Source organism: Nuphar pumila, chromosome 14 (assembly GCF_984573655.1).
Source record: "Nuphar pumila chromosome 14, dmNupPumi1.hap1.1, whole genome shotgun sequence".
Taxonomy (NCBI): Eukaryota; Viridiplantae; Streptophyta; class Magnoliopsida; order Nymphaeales; family Nymphaeaceae; genus Nuphar; species Nuphar pumila.
The window spans coordinates 66,629,423-66,650,580 of record NC_143262.1 but is presented as its reverse complement, the minus strand read 5'-3'; the positions used below and the strand labels follow the sequence as shown (position 1 = coordinate 66,650,580).

General features: G+C 38.7%; 1 protein-coding gene across 1 annotated transcript; it reads right to left on the bottom strand.

Moving 5' to 3' along the window:
• Nucleotides 1-522: 522 nt before the first annotated feature.
• On the bottom strand, nucleotides 523-20,719 carry LOC149816901 (pyruvate kinase 1, cytosolic-like). The gene is made up of 16 exons (XM_089987587.1): nucleotides 20,345-20,719; nucleotides 19,865-19,961; nucleotides 19,657-19,754; nucleotides 18,960-19,115; nucleotides 18,125-18,202; nucleotides 17,916-18,047; nucleotides 9,464-9,544; nucleotides 9,203-9,274; nucleotides 8,956-9,045; nucleotides 5,430-5,574; nucleotides 5,195-5,283; nucleotides 4,563-4,658; nucleotides 4,357-4,424; nucleotides 4,102-4,201; nucleotides 2,273-2,332; nucleotides 523-843 (listed from the first exon to the last, which is right to left on the bottom strand). The coding sequence occupies exons 1-16, from the start codon at nucleotides 20,411-20,413 to the stop codon at nucleotides 691-693; spliced, it is 1,584 nt and encodes a 527-aa protein (XP_089843713.1). The 5' UTR covers nucleotides 20,414-20,719; the 3' UTR covers nucleotides 523-690.
• Nucleotides 20,720-21,158: the final 439 nt, after the last annotated feature.

The window sequence follows — 21,158 nt, the reverse complement described above, 5'->3', positions numbered from 1 at the left end:
ATTATCTAAATTTTAAACAATTTTTAATTTTTAAATCAGATATTTATATCCAAAATTAAAATCCTGTTAAAACACTATTGGAATCCAAAACAAAGTTATCCGTGGAACATAAAGAACACAGTTTGAGTGAACAACCCACAAGCCACCAAAAAGTTACGAAGTACAGTTATTACAGACAAAACGTGTAATCAATCTGATTTGTCCATTCATTCCGTCCAAATCCAATCTTCCGCAAGCCACCAAACATGCCCTAAGAGTTCGTGTCCAAAAAGATCACATAAATACCAACTAGAAAATAAGCACTGTTAGATGCGTTAACCCTTTTTTTTTACCTCATGCACAGCATCAACATCCACACAGGCGGCCCACCTCATCCAAGAATTCAGGACTTCCACACTTCAAACACGACCATAAAATTACTCGATGCCCATATCCGAAACAAAGCCTCAAACGAATGCGAGACAAGAATATCACCACCCAAAACATGGAACGAGAGGAAATTGTTTTTGGCAAAGGACCGAATAAAAAAACAAACGATGCTCAACCTCAAAATTTAAGTCATACAAACTTTCACGAACACTCAAAATACGTGCAAAAGTTGCACAAAGGCCCAGGAACTGCTACAGCATCTATTGCAGGATTTGGATAAAACCAGTAGACCAAACAGTAAAATGTAAAGGATTCCAAAACTCAATCCTCCAGCTCTATAATCTTTACAACGGATGCATCCCCCACCTTCTGACAAACAACAACACGATCATGTGATTTGATAATTCCTGAGGCCTTCCCATGATCTAGGGCAACCTTCAGAACGGACTCATTGGTGGCACTGGTTGACTCGGCCTGTAAAATGCACAGGTCAACTTGTCAATACTGAAAGCGCACAACATGATCTTTAGTTGTATGGCCTAGCGATAGTCAAACTTTCTCATTGGATCTTTACAAGCAAGAAACGATAAGACATACACACCTTTGAATTCAATCACCATGCATTTTTAGCAAGCTACACATGAACCCATGATACAAAAGCTCACAAGAAGATGAGGATATCAAATATCATGTCATCAGTTAGTATGCTTTAGCCTAACCACATATTTGTACTTAAAAGTTTGAATAATGCTTAGCATTTAGTATCAGGCTTTTCTTGGGTACATGATACATCCTATCAAGCACACACTAATATCATTTGAAAACAAATGAGAGAATGCAAATTTTGTATGGATATCCAAGCTGACAAGACGACATTAAGACGAAAAAAATACAAAAAGGAATAACTCCACAAAGGGCTGGGGAACAAGGCGGGCCCAACCCTGTTCCTTGAATGCCTAAGCTCAGTGCATGCCAGGGCAAAGGGCAAAACCTGGACCACTGTTTTAAAACCCAGTGAATCGGGAATCAATTCAGCACTGCCTGACTCATGATCAATAGATATATAGGTAATTTCATATATAAATGTATATGATATACAGTTATATAATTATACATACATATATCTTATGTTAAATATACATATTCTATACTCAGAATATTTAACTAAACCAATGAATAGCGCGTGCGCATGCAGGCATTGACTGAATCACAAAAGTTAACCCAATCGAGTCATAGCCAAGTCATAAGAAAACACAGCTGATTCTTGTGGAAAGCCTGGTCATTCAATTTCTTGACCAAGTGAATGGCCAAGTCGACCTGGCGAGTTTTTAAACACCGATCTGGACCCAGCAAGATGACCACCCACCGGCTTACCCCACTCTTAAAGAGACACATGTCGTGACAGGCCAGCCACCATGCATCAGTTTTTGATTGGATTGGCATAAGCCCCATTAAGGCTGGCCGGGCAAGACATATCCAGTGCATGATAGATCCATGGAATTTTAAAATCATTTCATAAAAATCTCACAAAGCAATGGAAAAGTTAAAACAGATCGTATGCCACTAAGATCTAAACGAAAATGAAATTTCTTACAGAATTTAAGAGCAGTAATGGAATAAGTTTTTGCATGACTCAGGCTCGTGTTACAAATAATGTGCATGCTTTGTTTTGGTATTATACCTGCGGCCTACATTTTTCTGAGATTTAAGTAAGATTACAATGCAATTATCAAGTCATTCTTCTCAACATGCACTGACATAATTTAGGTTGTTGCCTCCTGGAAGGCACAGTGAAGAATTGGATGAATAATGATGAATTACAGGATACACCAGCAGCCCCATATATGTATATATATATATATAGAGAGAGAGAGAGAGAGAGATAGAGAGAGAGAGCTCTTACAGGATGTCGTGGATCCGCTAGCATAGGGAAAAGTCCTCTGACTACAAGAGATTGTCTAGCCTGCTCAATTTATTGCCAAAGAAGGGTGTTTCCATTAGATTTATTTACACTGAATCAAATAACAGAATCATGTTTTATACATTGCTATGAAAATAAAAATAGGTGGACAACAAACAGTATTCAGCTGTCTTTAGCAATATATAAGAGTTTATGCAGAAGATAAGTGTCAGCTATTTGACTCTTCTTGTTGGCTTGGAAGGGGAAAAAAGATGTTAAGTGCATCCAATGAGCAAGAAATTTCAATCCTTATCTACATGGCGAGTAGCTCCCCTAATAGAAAATAAACTTCCACCTAAGGGTGACTATGACATAACTTTACTGTCTCCTTTTTAGGGGAGGATTTTCCGTGCAGAAATAATCATGGGTTACTGAACTCCAGATGGTAGAGCAAATCCCCACCTGAACCCACCATTCAAGCTCTTGCAAGTGGAAAAGAGAAGTATTAGAACCACAATATTTCCTTCATTGAACCATGTCTAGGCACTACAATACACCTACATGGAGAAAATTTATCCGCAGTTGATCCCACCACTAACACTATCCGTAGGTTTTTAAATGTGTACATACTATGTCACAGGGATTCAGCCAACCAGGTGCCGCACCCACATCGAGGCGATGTGACGTGGGTGAGCGTGCGGGTGAAGCACTTGGTGAGATCAACCCGACCCTAGGTGTGGTCAACGCACCCAGGGTCATAAATGTCCAAATTTTGGACTTAAAAAAAAAAGAGCCTGATGAACTGAGAGGAGGATTAGGGCAAAAAAAAATCGCCTCTTCTCCCGACCCCAACGCTGTGACCCGACACCAGCGATGATTAAAAGCTACCACCGTCCGGCAACACCTCCTCTCCATCTCCATCCCAGGTACTCTCTCTCTCTCTCTCTCTCTCTCTCTCTCTCTCTCTCTCTCTCTCTCTCTCTCTCTCTCTCTCTCTCTCTCTCTACTAAGAAGACTAAAAGCCCAACCTTAATCAATAACCCAGGACTTTGATCGGTTTATAGGTTTAAGAACCATAATCACAAATCTCATTTTCTTGTGATGTTTTCAAAAATCTGTTTTCTTGGATAAATATCAGAAAAGTTGTGGTATTTAAAAAATTTGGGTTTTCCCAAAAAAGTGAAGGAAATGTTTTGGCCTGTGTGTATATATATATAGTAATACGCCCCACTTTCTTGTTGTCCCATTCGGTTCAGCTCAAAATCACAGTTTTTTGGTGTTTTTTCTCACATTCAACACCATAGATGTGATATATAGGTTTTGTTTAATGAGAACAGACTTTTGGATCACCGGAATCTGACCCGTATACAGGTTTTTTCGGTGATTCAAAATCAATGGCTATTGGCTATGAAGGTATCAGTTTTTTTTGCTCATAAAAACATATATATATATATATATAGAGAGAGAGAGAGAGATAGATATAATTTTATATATATACCCTCCCGCACCCCCACACCCAAGTTTTTTTAAAGTGCCGCATCGCCACACCCGCACCCATGTGACATAGATGGCATATGTAAGAATCTTGTCAGCAACAATGCCAACAAACCTTTATCAAGCATGGGAAAAGAATATTTCAAAACAGAACGGTTTTCATCCAGTTCACTAGTTTCACTCAACAGATACTTTTGCAAACAGAGAATGAGTTGAAAATTAACAGGATATTATTTTAAAGGTAGAAATACAAGTGTATACATCAGGTATTTAAAAATGCCAGCATAAACAGTGAAAAAGGTGATGCAAGATCTATAAATGGAGGAATAATTACATACCTCAAAAGCACCAGTAAAACTCCACCGGAGCTGGTTTGTCTTAAGACGCGGTATGACAACAGATAGTACAGGCATAGTTGGTCTATATTTTGCAATCAACCTACACCCAAATAAAAGAAGTGTCAATTGCTCCAATATATTAATGAGCGGCGCAAATGGGTCAACGAAAAAGGAATAATATTGACAAACCAGATAAAAGGCCAACCAATCAATGCATATAATAGCCAATTAATATTCTAAAGCATCAGCAAGTACCTTGCAGCTCGTCCTGATGATGTAAAGCAAATAATAACAGAAGCCTTCACCTTGATAGCTGCACGTACCTGGATGGGAGTTTGGAAATATTATGAACTCATAAGACATTCTTACACCCAGATCAGAGTTCACACACTCAACAAGAGGGTTGCTAGAGAAAGAAAACAGGAGACAGGGAAGAATAAAAGCCAGAATATTGAACATACTGCCGAAGAAGCAATGGACTCTAAGTGTGTCATTGGTTCTCCAACATATTTTACAGTCTTCTTGAAATAAAGGTCTTGATTGAAAACCTTCTCCGCCTGCAGGTAGAGCAAATTCATATAAGAACTATAATATTGGTAACAAGATGTAAATTATTAAAACAATAATTGCTAGATATATAGCCAAATTATAGATGGCTATGAAAACTATATATGATGACCATATAATGACAGATTTGCTTCCTTCACTTTCAAAATGAAAGTTGGAAACAGGATGCCAACAGACATTCAAAGCCAGAATTATTTGAATGAGATAAACTGGAAAATGCATGTATGCAAAAATCCTTCAAGCCAGTTACACGCATGATAGCATAACGATTTCCCTTTATGTGTTTTGGCTAGGAAACAGCAGCACTAAAGTTGACCTTTTATCCAGAAGATGACTAATGTCAAAGTTGTGCTGGCAACACAATTCATTGTTTTAAGCACAAGGCGACAATTTCCTTAGGTATGGTTTTTTTTTTCACTCTTCAGTGTGGACAGTATTACAGGTATACCAAGTGATTCAACTTAATCCTAGGCTAAAAGAGCACAAAGGCTCTTCCAATGAAACTTTTCAATGACAAGAACATTACCTCGAAACAAATTTTACCAACTATGGAAATAGTCTCAACAGGGTACAATCCTCGAAGAGTTTCTGCACCCAAAAGAATTGCATCGGCACCTGCACATAAACAAGACAATGAGGATATGATTTCTATTGGAAAGCATTTACTTGACACAGGCCCCACAAAGCAATTAGCTAGTATCACCACTCGGGTTTTATACAGAAACCAAAAGGAAATAAGACATTGAGGAAAATGATAGTACCATCTAATACTGCATTAGCCACATCTGTTGCTTCGGCACGTGTTGGTCTAAGGTTATTTGTCATACTATCAACAACACGAGTAACTATAGCAGGCTTTCCTGCCATGTTACACTTGTAAACAGCTGCTTTTTGAAATAAAAACACCTGAATAACAAAAAGTGACCTTAGCCAAGAAAGAGAAGTTCTAAAGGCTTTATAAGACATTTGGCAATGCTTCCCTAAAAATGTGAAAAAGAATCAAATAATAATAAATGAAAAAACAGGATAAATATATTAACTCATTATGAGAGATAGCAACTGCACAATTCACAACGTGTGTGATACGTAACTAAACAATTATAAAAATCACATCATCTACATAATAGCAACTGTTGTGAAACCACCACTCCAGTAGCGTCAGGACCTGCAGTTTCCTTTTGATTTTCTCTACCTATATGAGGGAGAAAAAAGACAGCAGCTAAAAAACAATTGCTTGGAAAAATCCAAATGCATGCTTCTCCATCACAATCTGTAACAAGTTGGTTTCGGAAATTAAAATGAAGAATAATACCAAATAAGTAAATCCTAGCATCAAACCAAGATACAAAAACTCCAAATCTTTTTAGCTTTAACACGATCAATCATATTACTGATTAATGTTTACCTATCCAAAAAATAGCAGCAAATAAATATCAAGGTATAAAAAAAACAATCCTCCAGAGATCCATTATCAGCCAGCCAAGTTCTAAGATGGACAAGGGGGAACAAGAGTCCAAGTGCCATTTTGAAGGACAGCATTAAACTCTTTGGACGCCAACGAGCATCATTGTTGGCTTGGGTGAAGGACATGGGTTCAGTTTCAGTAAAGTATTCTGTTAGGAACAAGGGGCAATGGGTATCAAGTGGCTCTAACAACTTTCCGTTTTAGGGATCCGGTTTGGGATCTTGTTACCATGGGACATGTCCTAAGTAGGGCAGCAGCATGTTCACCTTCATGAATCGGGTTAGGTTGGGGTATAGGAACCGGTGAGGTAGGCAGCAGTGTTGGAGATGGCAATGGTAATGGAGGGTTTGATGTGAATTGGGAAGGTGATAAATCACTGGAGGTAATGGTTTGAGGAGGAGAAGCTAAGGATATGTTGGGAATGAGTAGTAAGGGTGGCAAAATCTGACCCAACCCGCCAACCCGCTTCTTAGCCAGGTTAGGGTTTGGCTTAAACAGGTTCGTGTCGTAAACGGGTTGACCAGCCTAACCCGTTTATTAAACGGGTCGTGTTCGTGTTAGGGGTATGCCAACCCGTTTGACCCGTTTAATAAACAGGTTAGGCGGGCGGGTCAACCCGTTTACACAAACCGGTCAACCCGTTTAAACGGGTTCGTGTTATGTTGATGTTGTCTTTATGTTTATGACTTTATGTTGAAGTTTTATGTTGATGTTTTATGTTAGTGTTGGTAGTTTTATGTTAATGTTGGTAGTACAATTCCATATTAAGATTTGTAGAAAAAAAATACAATGTATTTTTTTTTGTGTTTCTAATTGTGTTATTCGGGTTAGACAGGTTATTCAGGTTACTCGGGTCGGTTATCGTGTCTATGTTATTGGGTCGACCTGTTTAATAAACGGGTCGCCATGTCGTGTAATCGTGTCGTGTCGACCCGATGCATTTATTAAACGGGTTAACCGTGTCGTGTCGGGTTACCCGTTTAATAAATGGGTCGTGTTCATGTTTGCCACATCCGACCCGTTTAATAAATGGGTCGTGTTCGTGTTGAGGTATTCTGACCCACCAGCCCGCCGACCCGACCCGATTGCCACCCCTAATGAGTAGTGGTAGGGGAGTAGGTAGGTTGGGTGTAGGTGCAGATAAACTCTTATGTAAAGAGGTCTCTTTGAATGGGAATCCCGTTTCATCAAATCTAACATGGCCAGATAAAATTATTTTCTCAGAACTTGGTATAAAACAAATATACCATTGTGGTTGCTGCTGTAGCTCAGAAAAATACACATTTCACTGTGAAAGTCTAAGTTGTTAGACCAATAAGGTCTAAGACATGGAAAGCATGCATAGCCAAGCACCTTTAAGAATTGGTAATTCGGATCTTTGTTAAACAACAGTTGGAATAGAGTTTTGCCTTTCCAAGCCTATTGATTAGGTAGGATGCTGTTAAGGCATAATCCCAATACTTCTTTGGTGTGTATCGGCATCACCTTATAGAAATGAAGTACAATGGTTAATCAATATTTCAAGGTTATTTGTACAACAAATATAAGATTCAGACTTCAGAAATCGAAACACAGCTTGACAATAAGACAACACTGTGCAATATGTCAGAAAAGGATATCCCAGATGCCGAACACAGACCGAAAAACTGACTCAGTTGTGCCATGTTTATATATTTACACAAACTTCTTCAGCAGTGAAAGAGAGATGACTTAAAAAGAAACTGGTCTTATGGAATACAGACATGTTTTCAGCAGTCTCTCAATCAATTTGGTTACTACTTGTGTAGAAGGTTTTCAATCAACATTGTTCCAACTCTCTAATTTACTCAGACCACACAAAGACACAAGGATGGTCTGCCAAAAGCTAAATAAGTTCAGACCAAGGCAGCAGGAAACGAACAAGTAGACGATTCAAAAAAAAAAAGTGAACAAGTCTCAACAACATGTGTAAGACGTTTCTTTCCTGGCCATCCTTTAACTAGATTTCTGCTTAATCCTTTGCATACAAAAATTATTTAATTGCATTTAGCATTTTGATTTCCACTTATAGTTACTATGATTTCCATTTAGTTTTGACTAAAGTAATGAGAAAATGGTGGATGAGACCACCTATGACCAAAAAGGCCGTTCAAATTGCATCTCCTAACTGAAACAAAGGTTATGGAAAAGATGGACAAAGAAGAATTGGGCGACAGAATCATAATGAGCAAACCCAACCCGTATCGCAGTAGCATGAACTATTTTATAGAAGATCTCTTTTACATTTTTGGATCATGATGAATATTTACTAATTGAGGAGAAAAAACAAACAAGTAACTTTATCAGGCAATAAAAGTGTGACGAGCTTGAAGCATACAATGTAGAAGTGTGTAACTCAGTCCATTCAAAAGGAAAAAACAAACAAGTAACTTTATCAGGCAACAAAAGTGTGACGAGCTTGAAGCATACAATGTAGAAGTGTGTAACTCTGACCATTCACAAGCCACAGGTTATGGGGGGCAATTGTTTTTTGATGTTCAGATTCTTCAGAGAAATAGTATGATAAAACTCTGTCCGTTTATGAACCACAGGTAATGGGAAAAATTGTTTTCTGATGTTCAGATTCTTCAGAGTAAACAGTAGGATTTATCAGACCTCGAAGTCATAACGTTCAGGATATAATGTTCATTATGATTTTGCATCAGCAAGAAAAAAATCTTAATGACAGTAGACATGTTTTCAGGGAAATGGAAAGGAAAAAGGGACATCTACAATGGGAACTAGTGTGAAGAAAGAGTAACTTATACATCAAGCTTGCACTAAAAATGTGAATGGAAACCCACCTTCTCAGGTGGAAGATCTAGACCAAGACTTCCCCGAGAAACAATAACACCATCAGCTTCTTGTAAAATCTCATCAAAATGGGTTAAACCCTGGATAAATTCACAATGAAAAGATTACCACATAAACTATATAGAAATAATCATGAAGAACCAGAAATGCCAGAACTAAACCCTTGAGAGCTTGAAAAAGGGGAAAGAGAAAAGAACTGTCAACATTAAAAATCTTGTAGAAACTCTGTCCAGTCACCTCTATGTTCTCAATCTTTGCAAAAATCTGTGTCTGACGAAGATCACCCAACTTAGAAAGGAAATCACGAGCCTGCACAATAGAGACTCAATGATCAAGATAGGGGGGACCAAATGTTAAAACCAAATTGCAATGGCTTATGAAAAACACCTCCATGTGGATTTAGTCACCAGTTAAGTAGATAGAAATAAAAATTAAAATACAGAACCTCAAACAGAAACAATAAGCCCCAGAAAAGTATGTGTCATAAATGCTTCTTACATGGTGGATATCTTCTACATGACGTGTATAAGATAGTGAGAGGAAGTCAATATTGTTTCGCACACCCCATGTGCTTATGACCTGAAACAACCAAAAAACTTTTAAATGAATCTACAATATGGCATCAATGCCATCAACAAGCATGTACGGTATTAGGCTACAAAATAACTAGTCTAAATCTACCCGATTTAAACCAAATATTAGATTCAACGAAGAAGGCTTAATAGATTGACAAGGCTAAAATAATCAGTTGGCTGTAAATAAGCATCCATATCACTTTGAGATAAGCCTTTGTCAGGTTTGATAACAGAACCTACAGGAGAAGTATTGACATGTAGGTCAAATACTTGCATTCAATTCCCCATATCTTCAAAAGTTTAAGCCCATGGGTGAAGGGATTTTCTTATTTTTTCTCAAGCGAGAGACGGGAACCCAAGCCACAGATTGACCAGCTGCGCAGGCACATTTGGAGAACTCTTTATAGATTTTTCCCCAAACTTGATTTCACAGAGATTGATCAGCAGACAAACCTAAGTCTTACCCCTTTTTTTTATTGGATAATCCAAAGGAAACCACACTACCACCCCAGTCACCGACCACACATTGGCTTGGCTCTGGTTGGTAAAACCCTTGATGTCTGCCCTGCCCACCAGAGAGAGCACACCTTGTGGCAAGGGACACCATCCGTGGGTTTCGAACTTGTGTCGTCCCGTCAACTTGGTGACATTCACAAGTTACCACCTACCAGATGAGCGGAGCCCTTGTGGGCAACCTCAAGAGCCTTCTTTCAAAGAATGTAACCAACTAGTTTTCCAACCCAATTAGGCAAAAGCAATAGGTGAGATGCTAGGCATCACCTAGAAACCCAAAATAAAAAATCTGCAGAAAGTATACAAAAGGAGAAATCTAAAAATAGTACAACTGTATCAGACAAGGATTATAGGTTTTGTACACATTATAAGTAAAGATTTTGTATTTATCCCACCCACACAGACACGATATTTAACCACACAGGTCATGTAATGTTATTCCTACAGTTGTTGGATGTCTCCCACATCTTTGATCTGAAACCGAAATCCAACTATGATTAGGCTCGGTTTGGGAGCCGGTGTTGGAGAGCATGAGAGTGATGGGAATGGAAACTAAAACAACTGATGAGGTTGGAGTTGTGAACTACATCCCATAAGAATGTAGGTGAAATTAGGAGATGGGAAGCCATCTCCACTCCGATCTCCACTCTCATGTTTTCCAAACATAGTCACAAATATCATTCTAGGAAATTTCTCAGCATGTGAACATCTCAGGAGATCTATGTTGTCAAAAGCGCTAAGCGGTGCCTAGTCGGTAGACCCCTAAAAAGACTAGTCGGACTAGTCGATACCCCAATTAAAATATAAACAAAATATACATAAAAATATGTTTAATTCTTTTACTAATAAGATGTTTTCATTACAAGTACAAAATTACACATGCTTTCACAAAATATATTAATGTACATAACCAGAATATACATATATATATATATATATATATAATTGTACACAGACAAATATATATATTTCAATTATTCATAACATACTCAGTATACTCAACAAAATATGCTTTCAACCTTTCACAGATGCAGAATAACACATACATATATAAATAACATATTACATAATTCATAAAAATAAACATGTTTTCAGGATTTTATAGAAAAATTCATCAGAAACAAACACACATATAAAAAACATAATCAATTAAAATTAACTGTGCATGCTTTCAATGTTTCACAGAAAAAATCCCAAAAGCAAAGTAGCACTAAGCATGTTTTCACAGAACAAATCACACACACACACACACACACACACACACACACACACACACGCACGCACGCACGCACGCACGCACATATAATTATATATACAAAAAATAACAATATATATAAGAATAATAAATGGCTAAACTGCCCTTTTGCCTAGGCACCTTAGTCGGTGGCTAGTCAGCAAAATTAGTACCCTTTAAGGTACCCACCTAGGAATTGGAAAGCCTAAGTGTTTTACTTAGGTCTGACCGACTAGGTGACTAGTTGGTGCCTAATCGAGGCTTTTGACTACATAGCAGGAGATTTTAAAAAATTTATATTTTTCAAGAAAATCTCAGTTTATTATAATATACTATAAATACATATATAATAATAATAAGAAAATATTATGTTTTTTTAGAGGAAGTAAAGTAAATTTAATGGTACACTCGAGGTTAATCAATATATATATATATAGAGAGAGAGAGAGAGATTGTTTGCTACCGTCGTGTGTAAGGAATCGCATAGTGAAAAACTGTAATATATTTTTTTTGCACATCTGACCCCTCCAGATGTGATCTACACTTTAGGTTTAGTTATATATATATATATATATATATATATATATATATATATATTGTTTGCTACCCTCATGTGTAAGGAATCGAATAGTGAAAAACTGTAATATTTTTTTTTTGCACATTCGAACCCTCCATATGTGATCTACACTTTTGTTTTAGTAGAAATAGGCCCCTATGTCATGTTTTGCCAACTTCTATGTGGTAATTTTCCGGGGGTTGAAAAATCAATGGCTTACAATATACGGTACCTACTATTTTGACCATGCTGAACACAACCTCTCCTATGAGTTCCAACTAGGGGGTTTGTTATCCATGAGGATAATAATATATATAATCTGGTTTTGATAGTTTTGAAGTCCATTCTTGGACTACCCAGTAAATGGATGATGTAGGCTGAGTTGGATAAGTCAACGAGTTAACTTGCTGAGCTTTAAAACATTGGATGTAACAAAGGCTTTGTTTGGGAGTGGGAGATGAGAGGGGAGATGAGGATTCATTGTAGCAGCAACTTACCCCCAGTGCTACTTGAAATTCTGGATTTGGGAGCATAGTCACAAATATCGCTGAGATTTTGAAAATCTCGCAATATTTTCACGATAAAAAAAACATATTTTTCCTGATATTCTCTCAGGATTTTCAAAATCTTGGTATTTTTTAAAATCTCGCAATATTAAATGCAGGGAAAAAATTATGAAAGGCAGTTCCGTACCTTTGCCCTCATTCAAATCCCTTCAACCCAAAAAGACTTTAGAAAAGGTGCCCACCTGGCAACCTTTTCTTCAGCAGCAAGCTGTATTCCCAAGGCCAAAAAAAAAAACTAAAACAAAAAAAAGGTTTTGAAAAGGGGTGCCTTCATGGCAACCCCTGCGCTCATCCACTCCAATGCAAAAAGTAAATAGTGGAGGTCTCTAAATAACATGAGGGGTCCTTCTCTCAATATGGGACTAATTACTTTTACCCTGCTATTGAACTTATGCTCTTGGCTAAGTCTTGCCTACCTAACTTAGTTATTAGGTGCACATCACTTATTAAGCATGCTATATCTTACATTCTCTTGATTTTATTTTTGTGGATCTTTGTTTAGCCAAAAACATGTTTTGAATCATCTAGGCACATCATATAAGCAAATCTTTCAAAGGCAAATTCAACAGTGCACAATGCTTAGAAATTTCACAATTGAGAAAATCATGTTTTTACATCGAAACTGCTTGACTAAAAGGGAACTCCCTAGTAACTGCACTTATAGGGTGAAATTGATGGAAATAAAACTTATGAATATGAGTTTTAGCTATAGAGTACGTGGACCAATTCGAAAACATTGGGCAATTTACTTTATATGAAGAAAAAGAAGTTATAACCACTCCACTATCTTCCCTGGGGATGGACTGGCACGTTCCCCCGTCCCGCCCCGTCCCGCCCCGCCCCATCCCCACCCCGGCCCATCCCCGCCCCGCCCCCGGCCCATCCCCGTCCCGGCCCCGCCCCATCCCCGCCCCCAACCCTTTATATTTTTCTACATGTTTACTAACCCTAACTCCCTTCCCTAATTTCCTAACCCTGGAGCCGCCGAGCCGGGCCGTCGCCTCTTCCCCTTCCCCATCCGCATTATCATTGGAGCTGGGCCGTCGCCGACCACCGTTGGCCGACGCCGACCACCGTTTGCCGACACCGACCACCGTTGGCCGACACGATCTCTCCCTCCTTCCATGGCTGATGCATTGTTTGACATCTTCTGAGATCTTAAAAACAACTTTTGACATGGCTGATGCATTGTTTGTTTGTCAGCGTATGAACTATCAAAAAAAGAAGGTAAGGTTGGGACACCTGAGAGACCACTCTCCGATCTTGGTAATCTAAGTTATCGTGGCTACTGGACTAGGGTTTTGCTTGACATTCTGAAGAAGCATAAGGGCAATATTTCCATCCTGCTTTCTTTCTGGACCTTCATGTTTTAAATTTGTGTTGCACTCTGTGGTTTTGCTTGTGCTGTCAAATCTTCTCATATAGTGGACACATTTTTCTGTGATTATAAAGCAGGTTTCAATAGGTTAATTTTTTCATTTATAGTGGTTGTTTGATTTGGCTTGATTTTTTTTAACATTTCAGATCAACTTATTTGCATATTCATTTTTCTAATTATTAAATAATATTCTCCAGTTCAGAAAAAATTGGAGGATGAGGAACTGAGTCCATTCAATATCTTCTAGAGCATGATCCATGGATGTTATGTATTAGTTTACTAGGCACAAGTAAAATCTAATTTTTGTCTGAGCTATGAAGGCGGGGAGATCCTGTTTTCCATGTGGATGAATTCATTTATCATTAACTGAAATATTAACGTGAATGATTTCTAAGTAGGAATGCAATTTGACAAACAGGGACGGGGACGGGGCGGGGGTGGAGGACATGAAACGGGGATGAAGGCGGGGGTGGAGGATAAAATCCATCCCCGCCGCGGAGGCGGGGCGGGGGTGGAGGATAAAATTTTGAGGCGGGGCGGGGGTGGAAACCTTGTCCCCCGCCCCGCCCCGCCCCGCCCCACTGCCATCCCTAGTCTGAATACATAATACAGGTTGGAGTATTACAGGAGGAACTATAACCAATCTGGTATTTGGACATCCCTAGATCCTCTTCCCACATGGCATCTCAAATCGATCTTTGCTACATGTTGCTTAAGACAACGAATTCAAAGAAAGAGAGAGAGCAGCTGATTTGCAACCTAGGACCTAACGGCAAGAAAGATGATATTACCAGGAATCATTCACATAGATGGGACTGGGAATTGGATAGAAAATAGAAAAAATAGCAGATGGAGCCCCATCCAGAACCGGTATCGGAATGATGAGGAGCAATGGCATATTGAAGAAAGAATGAACCAACATCCCCTTTCGCTATACAAGCAAAGTAACTTTCTATTATTATATTAGATAGTTACAATCAACTATAGAAAGATATTTATGGTCTTTGGATAGTAGGTTTGTAGATAGATCCAGGCTGGAATTTATCCATTCCTCCAAGAAGAATTTAATGAAACTCGCTAATTGAATGACTCGCTTTTCGTTCCAACTTGAACTTACCTTTAGAGCTAACCCACACTTTTTTACCTATGGGACTGCTAGCTCTACCTTTTGAACTAGAATTAGACGGACGGAAGGATGGATGGATGGCAGGTTATCTCCATCTACCTTTGTCACTCTGCCTATAAGGAAGCTTGAAAGAGGGAATTCTCTGATCTGATCTATGACCCCGAAAAGAAAGTCTTTTTTTATTACATGTGTTGGAGCTGAAAGTCTTTATAAACTTAAACAACCTTGCCTCTTGTTTGTGCTTGCTACTATAAAGAACACTTAGTGCTTTTCATGCTTTTTTCTACTTTTTTCTTGAGTGGACAAAGCGAAAGATGTTGTCAACTTGAGTAGATCATTCGTTCCACTCTCTGGATGTAAGTCTTGTTCAGGAGCTCCAGTAAATCATTTGTTCCACTGTCTGGAAGGAGACTAACCTTCCTTAGATAAAGGATCTTGCTTCGTCTTGTGTATCATCTATAGCAGAACTATGAACGGGAACTAATAATTTGGACCATAGTGAAGAGGTTCCTGAGACACAGCCGGTTCTCTATTCATTACACCCAGCAGGGTATGCATCAAACGAAATAGGAAATTATCCGCCCCCCAGCAATGGAGGGGGTTCGATTCCTATTATACAAGATGTGGCCACTTGTTTTATGGCTTCAATTTGAGCCGGTTGGTTCAACCCTCCTTCCTCTAGGGACGAGTTGTTCACGGTCGAGTAAAATTCTTGTAGCTCTCATTCCGAATAATTGCTTCATGATAGTGTAAGGCCTAATTCATAGCACCAATGTTGGGCAAATAATGAAACATTTGTTGGTGGCATGAGTTGTTGGGATAGTAAGGGACAATGTTGAAGATTATGGGCGACTAACAAGTGCGTGAGACCTTTGGACTGCCCGGCTCTCCGATAGCCATCGGAGAAATACCTCTCTTATCTATATGGTTCATGTCGTATGATTCAGCCATTCTTATGTTGTATATTTGATGATAACTTGTCACTGAGGATCGACTACTTTGGAGAGAGCCTACAAGCAAGTGCTATGCAAGTTGTAACTATGAGCATTGTGTCTTAGGAAAACATGTGACAGTACTACATCAATATAGACACACACAACCACTCATGTTTCACATATTATATATAAAAGTTATATGCATATATTGACAAGATAACATGTAACAACCATATTATACATATTTACATATCATGTAAAATATAAAATTCATGTTGTCATGACCAAGACAAGTCACTGAATCAACCCTGGACGAGTCAAGTCCAAGGTTGCCAGACTAAGGAAGCGGAAGCGAGAAACGATATGGAAAGCAGAAGCATTTTAAAATTTATAGGAACCAAAAAGCAAGGAATAAATATATATATATATAGGAATTGAATGAGAATCAAAATGAAACACAAATAAAAACTAAAATAAAAGTGACTAATATTAAATTTCATGACTTTTTAGCATAAATTAATTTTTTAACAAAATCTAAAAATGATGACAAACAATTTTAGAGAAACACATGAAAGTGAGTGAGAAAGGAGAGAAAACACATAAAAAACATGAAAAGTTGAGTAAGAGAACATATAAGTAGAATAGATGAGGCGTGTGAAAAGCATAAGAGAAGTGTGGGGGAATCAAGGTTCTCATCAAGTTTCAAAAGCGAGAAGTAGCGCACTTCTGAAGCAAGTTTCTGACAAGCAAGCTTCCCACCTATCTAAAAAGCTCCCCATAACTTTTGTCAAGTCACAAGTCATTGGATTTCAAAACAACTGATTTTATCCATCATTATCATTGTTAGATAGAAGTATATCATCAACATATAAAGAGAAAATTGAAAACTTAACAATCTGGAAGGTTATCCTAGAGACGGGTGTCAATCCTTATATTGGGACCTTTCCGCAAGCAACTGATTTCATATTTTTAATATTTTAGGAGTTATATACACATGATTATATGACTTACGGTGATAGAGATGGAGTTTATGTTTTATTTGCACAGCCTATTTTCATATTAATTTTCATTAAAATGAAGTATTCTTGCTATTCTCATTTATATTATATTATTATTTATTATTTTCAATTTTGCATTGTTTTATATTGAAATCTTACTATCAAAATCACACTTTCACAACTTACCTCTCTTTATGAGAGTGATGGATATGCAAGCATGATAACTTATATGTTGTTCTATATCTCCATGAATCTAAGAACTTTGGGTTGCATTGTATTATTTGGTCTACGTATTGGAACTGATAACATTCGGGATTATGCAGGATTATACACGAAAGATCCTTTTTCGGCTCTCTCTTCAGCCCTATGTCTCCTATCCCTAGGGGGTATTCCTCCATTAGCAGTTTTTTTCGGAAAACTCTATCTATTTTGGTGTGGATGGCAGGCAGGCCGATATTTCTTGGTTTCAATAGGAATTATTGAATTGGATAGTTTATACATGATAACAATTAGTTGATTTATTATGTATGATATACTAGTTTGCTGAATAACAAAATTAATTAACTTCATTTCTAAAATTCATATGTGATGACACTATATGTGTTACCTAACTGCTACTTGTAATGTCAACATTTTAATATCATGTTAAAATCTGGTCATTCCATAAAACATTTCCTATATGTAATATTCATACTATCTTCATATACAACTAAAAGTTAGCAAAACAACATTAATGGAAATGGATTGACCCGACCGAGTCAAGAGTCACAGGTTTTCTGAACAATGTGCAGAGAAGTCCACAAAACAGAATTAGAAAGTCCAATCATGCTAATAAAATCTCTAAAAGAATCAAAGCTTTGAAATTATTGCACGAAGTATAAAAAAAGATCAGCACACAATCTCGTACTTAAAAGGCTGAGCATAGAAACAACCATAGGAAAAAAATCAAATGACAGTTTGTAGTGCTCTCACATCAACTGGAGCATCAAAAAGGTGACTTCGAAACAAAGTGAGCAGCATATCCAAGCAAAAAACAAGAAAAGACATTAGTCAATCACCAGCAGCTTACCTCCTTATCTGCATCAGTCAGGGTAGGCATATCGATACGAATATGAGCAACGTGTAGTGTAAACAAAGACCCATTCAGGGTTGCACTGTTTTTTATCACGCACATCACATCTTCCCCTTTTGAATCAGACACCTGCAATTGTTGGTTTGGAGGGAAAAGGATCAAATCTACAATAAGATTATACAGTTCAATGTTTCTGCTAGACCTACCTCCAGCGAAACAGTAGTAGTTTCACTTCCTGTGAAAAGGTACTGGCTAATAGATATTGCGTCACCTTTCTTTACAGCCTGCAAGACACAGAAAAATAAAGTCACTCTGCAGCTGAGGTATTTATGTGCTTTTGATGCAGCTGAAACACACACACACCTACTAACAAGTTCCAACCAAAAAGGCACACTAATGAGTTGACAGAGCAATCAGCATCGGTGAGACAGAAAATAAACAAGCTGAGCTAGTAAAAAGGGATCAGCATGCAAGTTGGAAATGAAGAGTGGCAACTTTTCTATTCTTTCCAAACACTACAAAAATTCCCTTTTGCCCTGATTTTAACGGCAAAAACTACTCCAGCTTCATAGATGGAGAAATTCTCCTAGAAAAAAAAATAGTTTTGAGGTCAGCCCTCACCCTAATAGAAACACTAACATTTTTCTAACGCAAAGAGAAGCTCGCATATGAAAACTTTTCTTTGCCTATGAGTTTTTTCCTGCTTCCAAACACGGCTTATGAGAATGTAGATGTCGGAAAAACTCCGAACAGATTAGAAAGAACAAAAACAAACACACAACAATAGAAAAAAAAAACAACTATTAGCATGCAGGATTTAGCTAATTGAAAAGGCATCAGTTGGAGTGGAAAACAATAGCATTGGGTGAAATTTTCAAGCAAAGAGGATTGAAAAATGAAAACTAAGAGGTGGCAGAAATAGTGCGAAAATGAACGAGAAAAGGACGAGGAAGACAGAATCGAGAGTTACTAGTTCCACAACTCATAAAAGCTGAAAACGGGTAACAGCGAAGTTGTGAAAAGGTGAAAAACGTGACACACCTTTGAAAGGCCAGAAAAATTTATAGGCAATAGTTCAGATGTTGCTTCTTTGTCCTGCTCTGGTGTTAGAACAACTGAAGCACCCGCTTGTAGTACGATCTCCTTCTCACTTTTGTTGACCACTTGAAGCTCCGGACCCTCTGTGTCCAACATAACCTGTAAATGAAACATTACCCCGAAAATAAAAGAGGAGGTTAGCTAAACCAAAGACAGATCGCACGAGATTGGCAACTAGAAACAAAACACCGCAAGTGGTGCGCAATGACCCAGCCGTTTCAAAAACTGTGTGCGACAACCCTCTTAAACGATGCTTTCTCTTTTGTGAAAGGGACGTAAACACGTTACGGGGAGACCCATCAACGGCAATGGTACAAAAGCACCAGATGCATGTCACTTGAGGAAATCCTAGAGAAGCAGATCTCTGAACCAGAGGAGCTGTTAACTAAGATGAAGTTGTGCGAGGTGAAAGCTTGAAAATGATGAACGGAAAGAAAGGCAAGTATGCAGCAAATGCCCCCGTGGGAAGCAATAATCACAGCGCAGGATTCTGCTAGGCAATCGTCTATTTTTAGCACTTATCCCATCCCCACCGGGTGGGTGGCCGAAGAAGCATTTGTTACAGGTGAGCACGAAATGAGCGAGAGGATGAGCAGGCAAGTCATGTATGAATGAATTTGACGGTGCCGAGCGTGCTTACCGCGCAAAGCTTCTTAGTGGATTTGACTGCCTTCTTCAAGTTCTCGAGAGTTTCTTGGTGATAGTCGGCGTCGCCCCACGAGAAATCAAAACGCGCAGCTGCATTCATACACGAGAGAGAGAGAGAGAGGTTGCTTGATGATTGACAAAAGAACGAAACCTACTGCATGGACAGGAGAGAGAGAGAAGAGAGGGATTCCATTAGATACCCGACATCCCAGCCTTGAGGCAACCCGAGATCACTTCGACCGTTCGCGACTTGGGCCCGAGCGTCCCAACGATCTTCGTCATGGCTGGGAAGAAACTCTGCACATCAAGTATCCGTCAGACACAACTGCTTCTAGCATCCAAAGACGGGAAACAAAAAAAAATAGAAAATGAAATGGCCCCATCAGGATTGCGCTCCTAACTTCAATCACTCCCTCAAGGATCAAAGCTTTCCACAAACATGATCGAAAGACATTCCCGCAACAACTAATGAAGAGGGAATTGATCACAGATTGAAGTTTTGATAAAGTAAACTCATAGCAAAAGAATGTTAGATCGCGCGGTTCCCAAGTGATTTTGAGAACTAGAAAAAAAAACAAAGCAAATAAATAAATAACTAATTGACTGCAAGTGCAGTGCGTGCAGAAAACAAGCTAGCGGAAGACTTGAACAGATGGAGAATCCACAGCAAAAAGGGTTACCGGTCTGGATGGCTCGAGGATGGAAGCCATCCTGATAGGTTCTTCCAGCAACAGATGTGTGGCCTGCATCTTCTGTTCTTGTTCTTGTTCCTGTTTCTGTTCCTGCCCTACCTCCTCCTTACCGCCGATAGCTGGCTGGCTTCTCCTCCCTTCGGATCTAAAAACAGTGTTGAAAAGGAAAAGACCCGAGGGGAAAGATCGAACAACGGAGACGAATAAAACGGCAAGAGACCCGGCGCGCGTCTTATAGTTTGCATAAAAAATAAATGATGCAAACTTTGACGCTCGGCTTTCGATGTGACGCGCACTCGCCACTACGCAACCCCTGTTTGAGGACCGAGAGACAGGGAGAGACTGACGTCCCACAACCAACCCACAGTTTTGCTGCTGCTTCTTGGAAAAAGATGGGACCTATTTACAGTCAAACAAAAAAGGGTTCCAGTCCAGGTGCGGAATGGAATGTTGTTAGTATCGAAGCAAATCGGCCGATTCGCATCGAACCAGCCCTAAATCGATTCTATAAAGGGGCAGAAGTCGGTCGGACTCAAACTAAGTCAGGGGTTGAATCGGCCTTTATTTTAATGATTGTCTTTTAAATTAAAAAGAAAGTAAAAGTTCGACAGTTTCAGCTCCATTCCAGTTCGAGTCTGAATTGCCGATTTTCTGAATCACATTTGAAACCGGTATTGACAAGACAAAATACTTTTTTTTCGTTTTTTTGTTTTTTTAATACAAACGCCTCTCTTGACGACGGTTTGCACCTCTACTACCTCTAACGCAAAACATTCAGGCAGGGACAGACGTGGCCAAGAAA

Bases quoted from the DNA above. Each gene is read 5' to 3' on its own strand.
- LOC149816901 (XM_089987587.1), bottom strand. From the start codon at position 20,413: ATGCAGGCCACACATCTGTTGCTGGAAGAACCTATCAGGATGGCTTCC. The intron at 19,962-20,344 runs GTAACCCTTTTT...CTTGATGTGCAG, and splicing joins TCCTCGAGCCATCCAGACCG to AGTTTCTTCCCAGCCATGAC. The intron at 5,284-5,429 runs GTACTATCATTT...GTTTATGTGCAG, and splicing joins GGCTAATGCAGTATTAGATG to GTGCCGATGCAATTCTTTTG.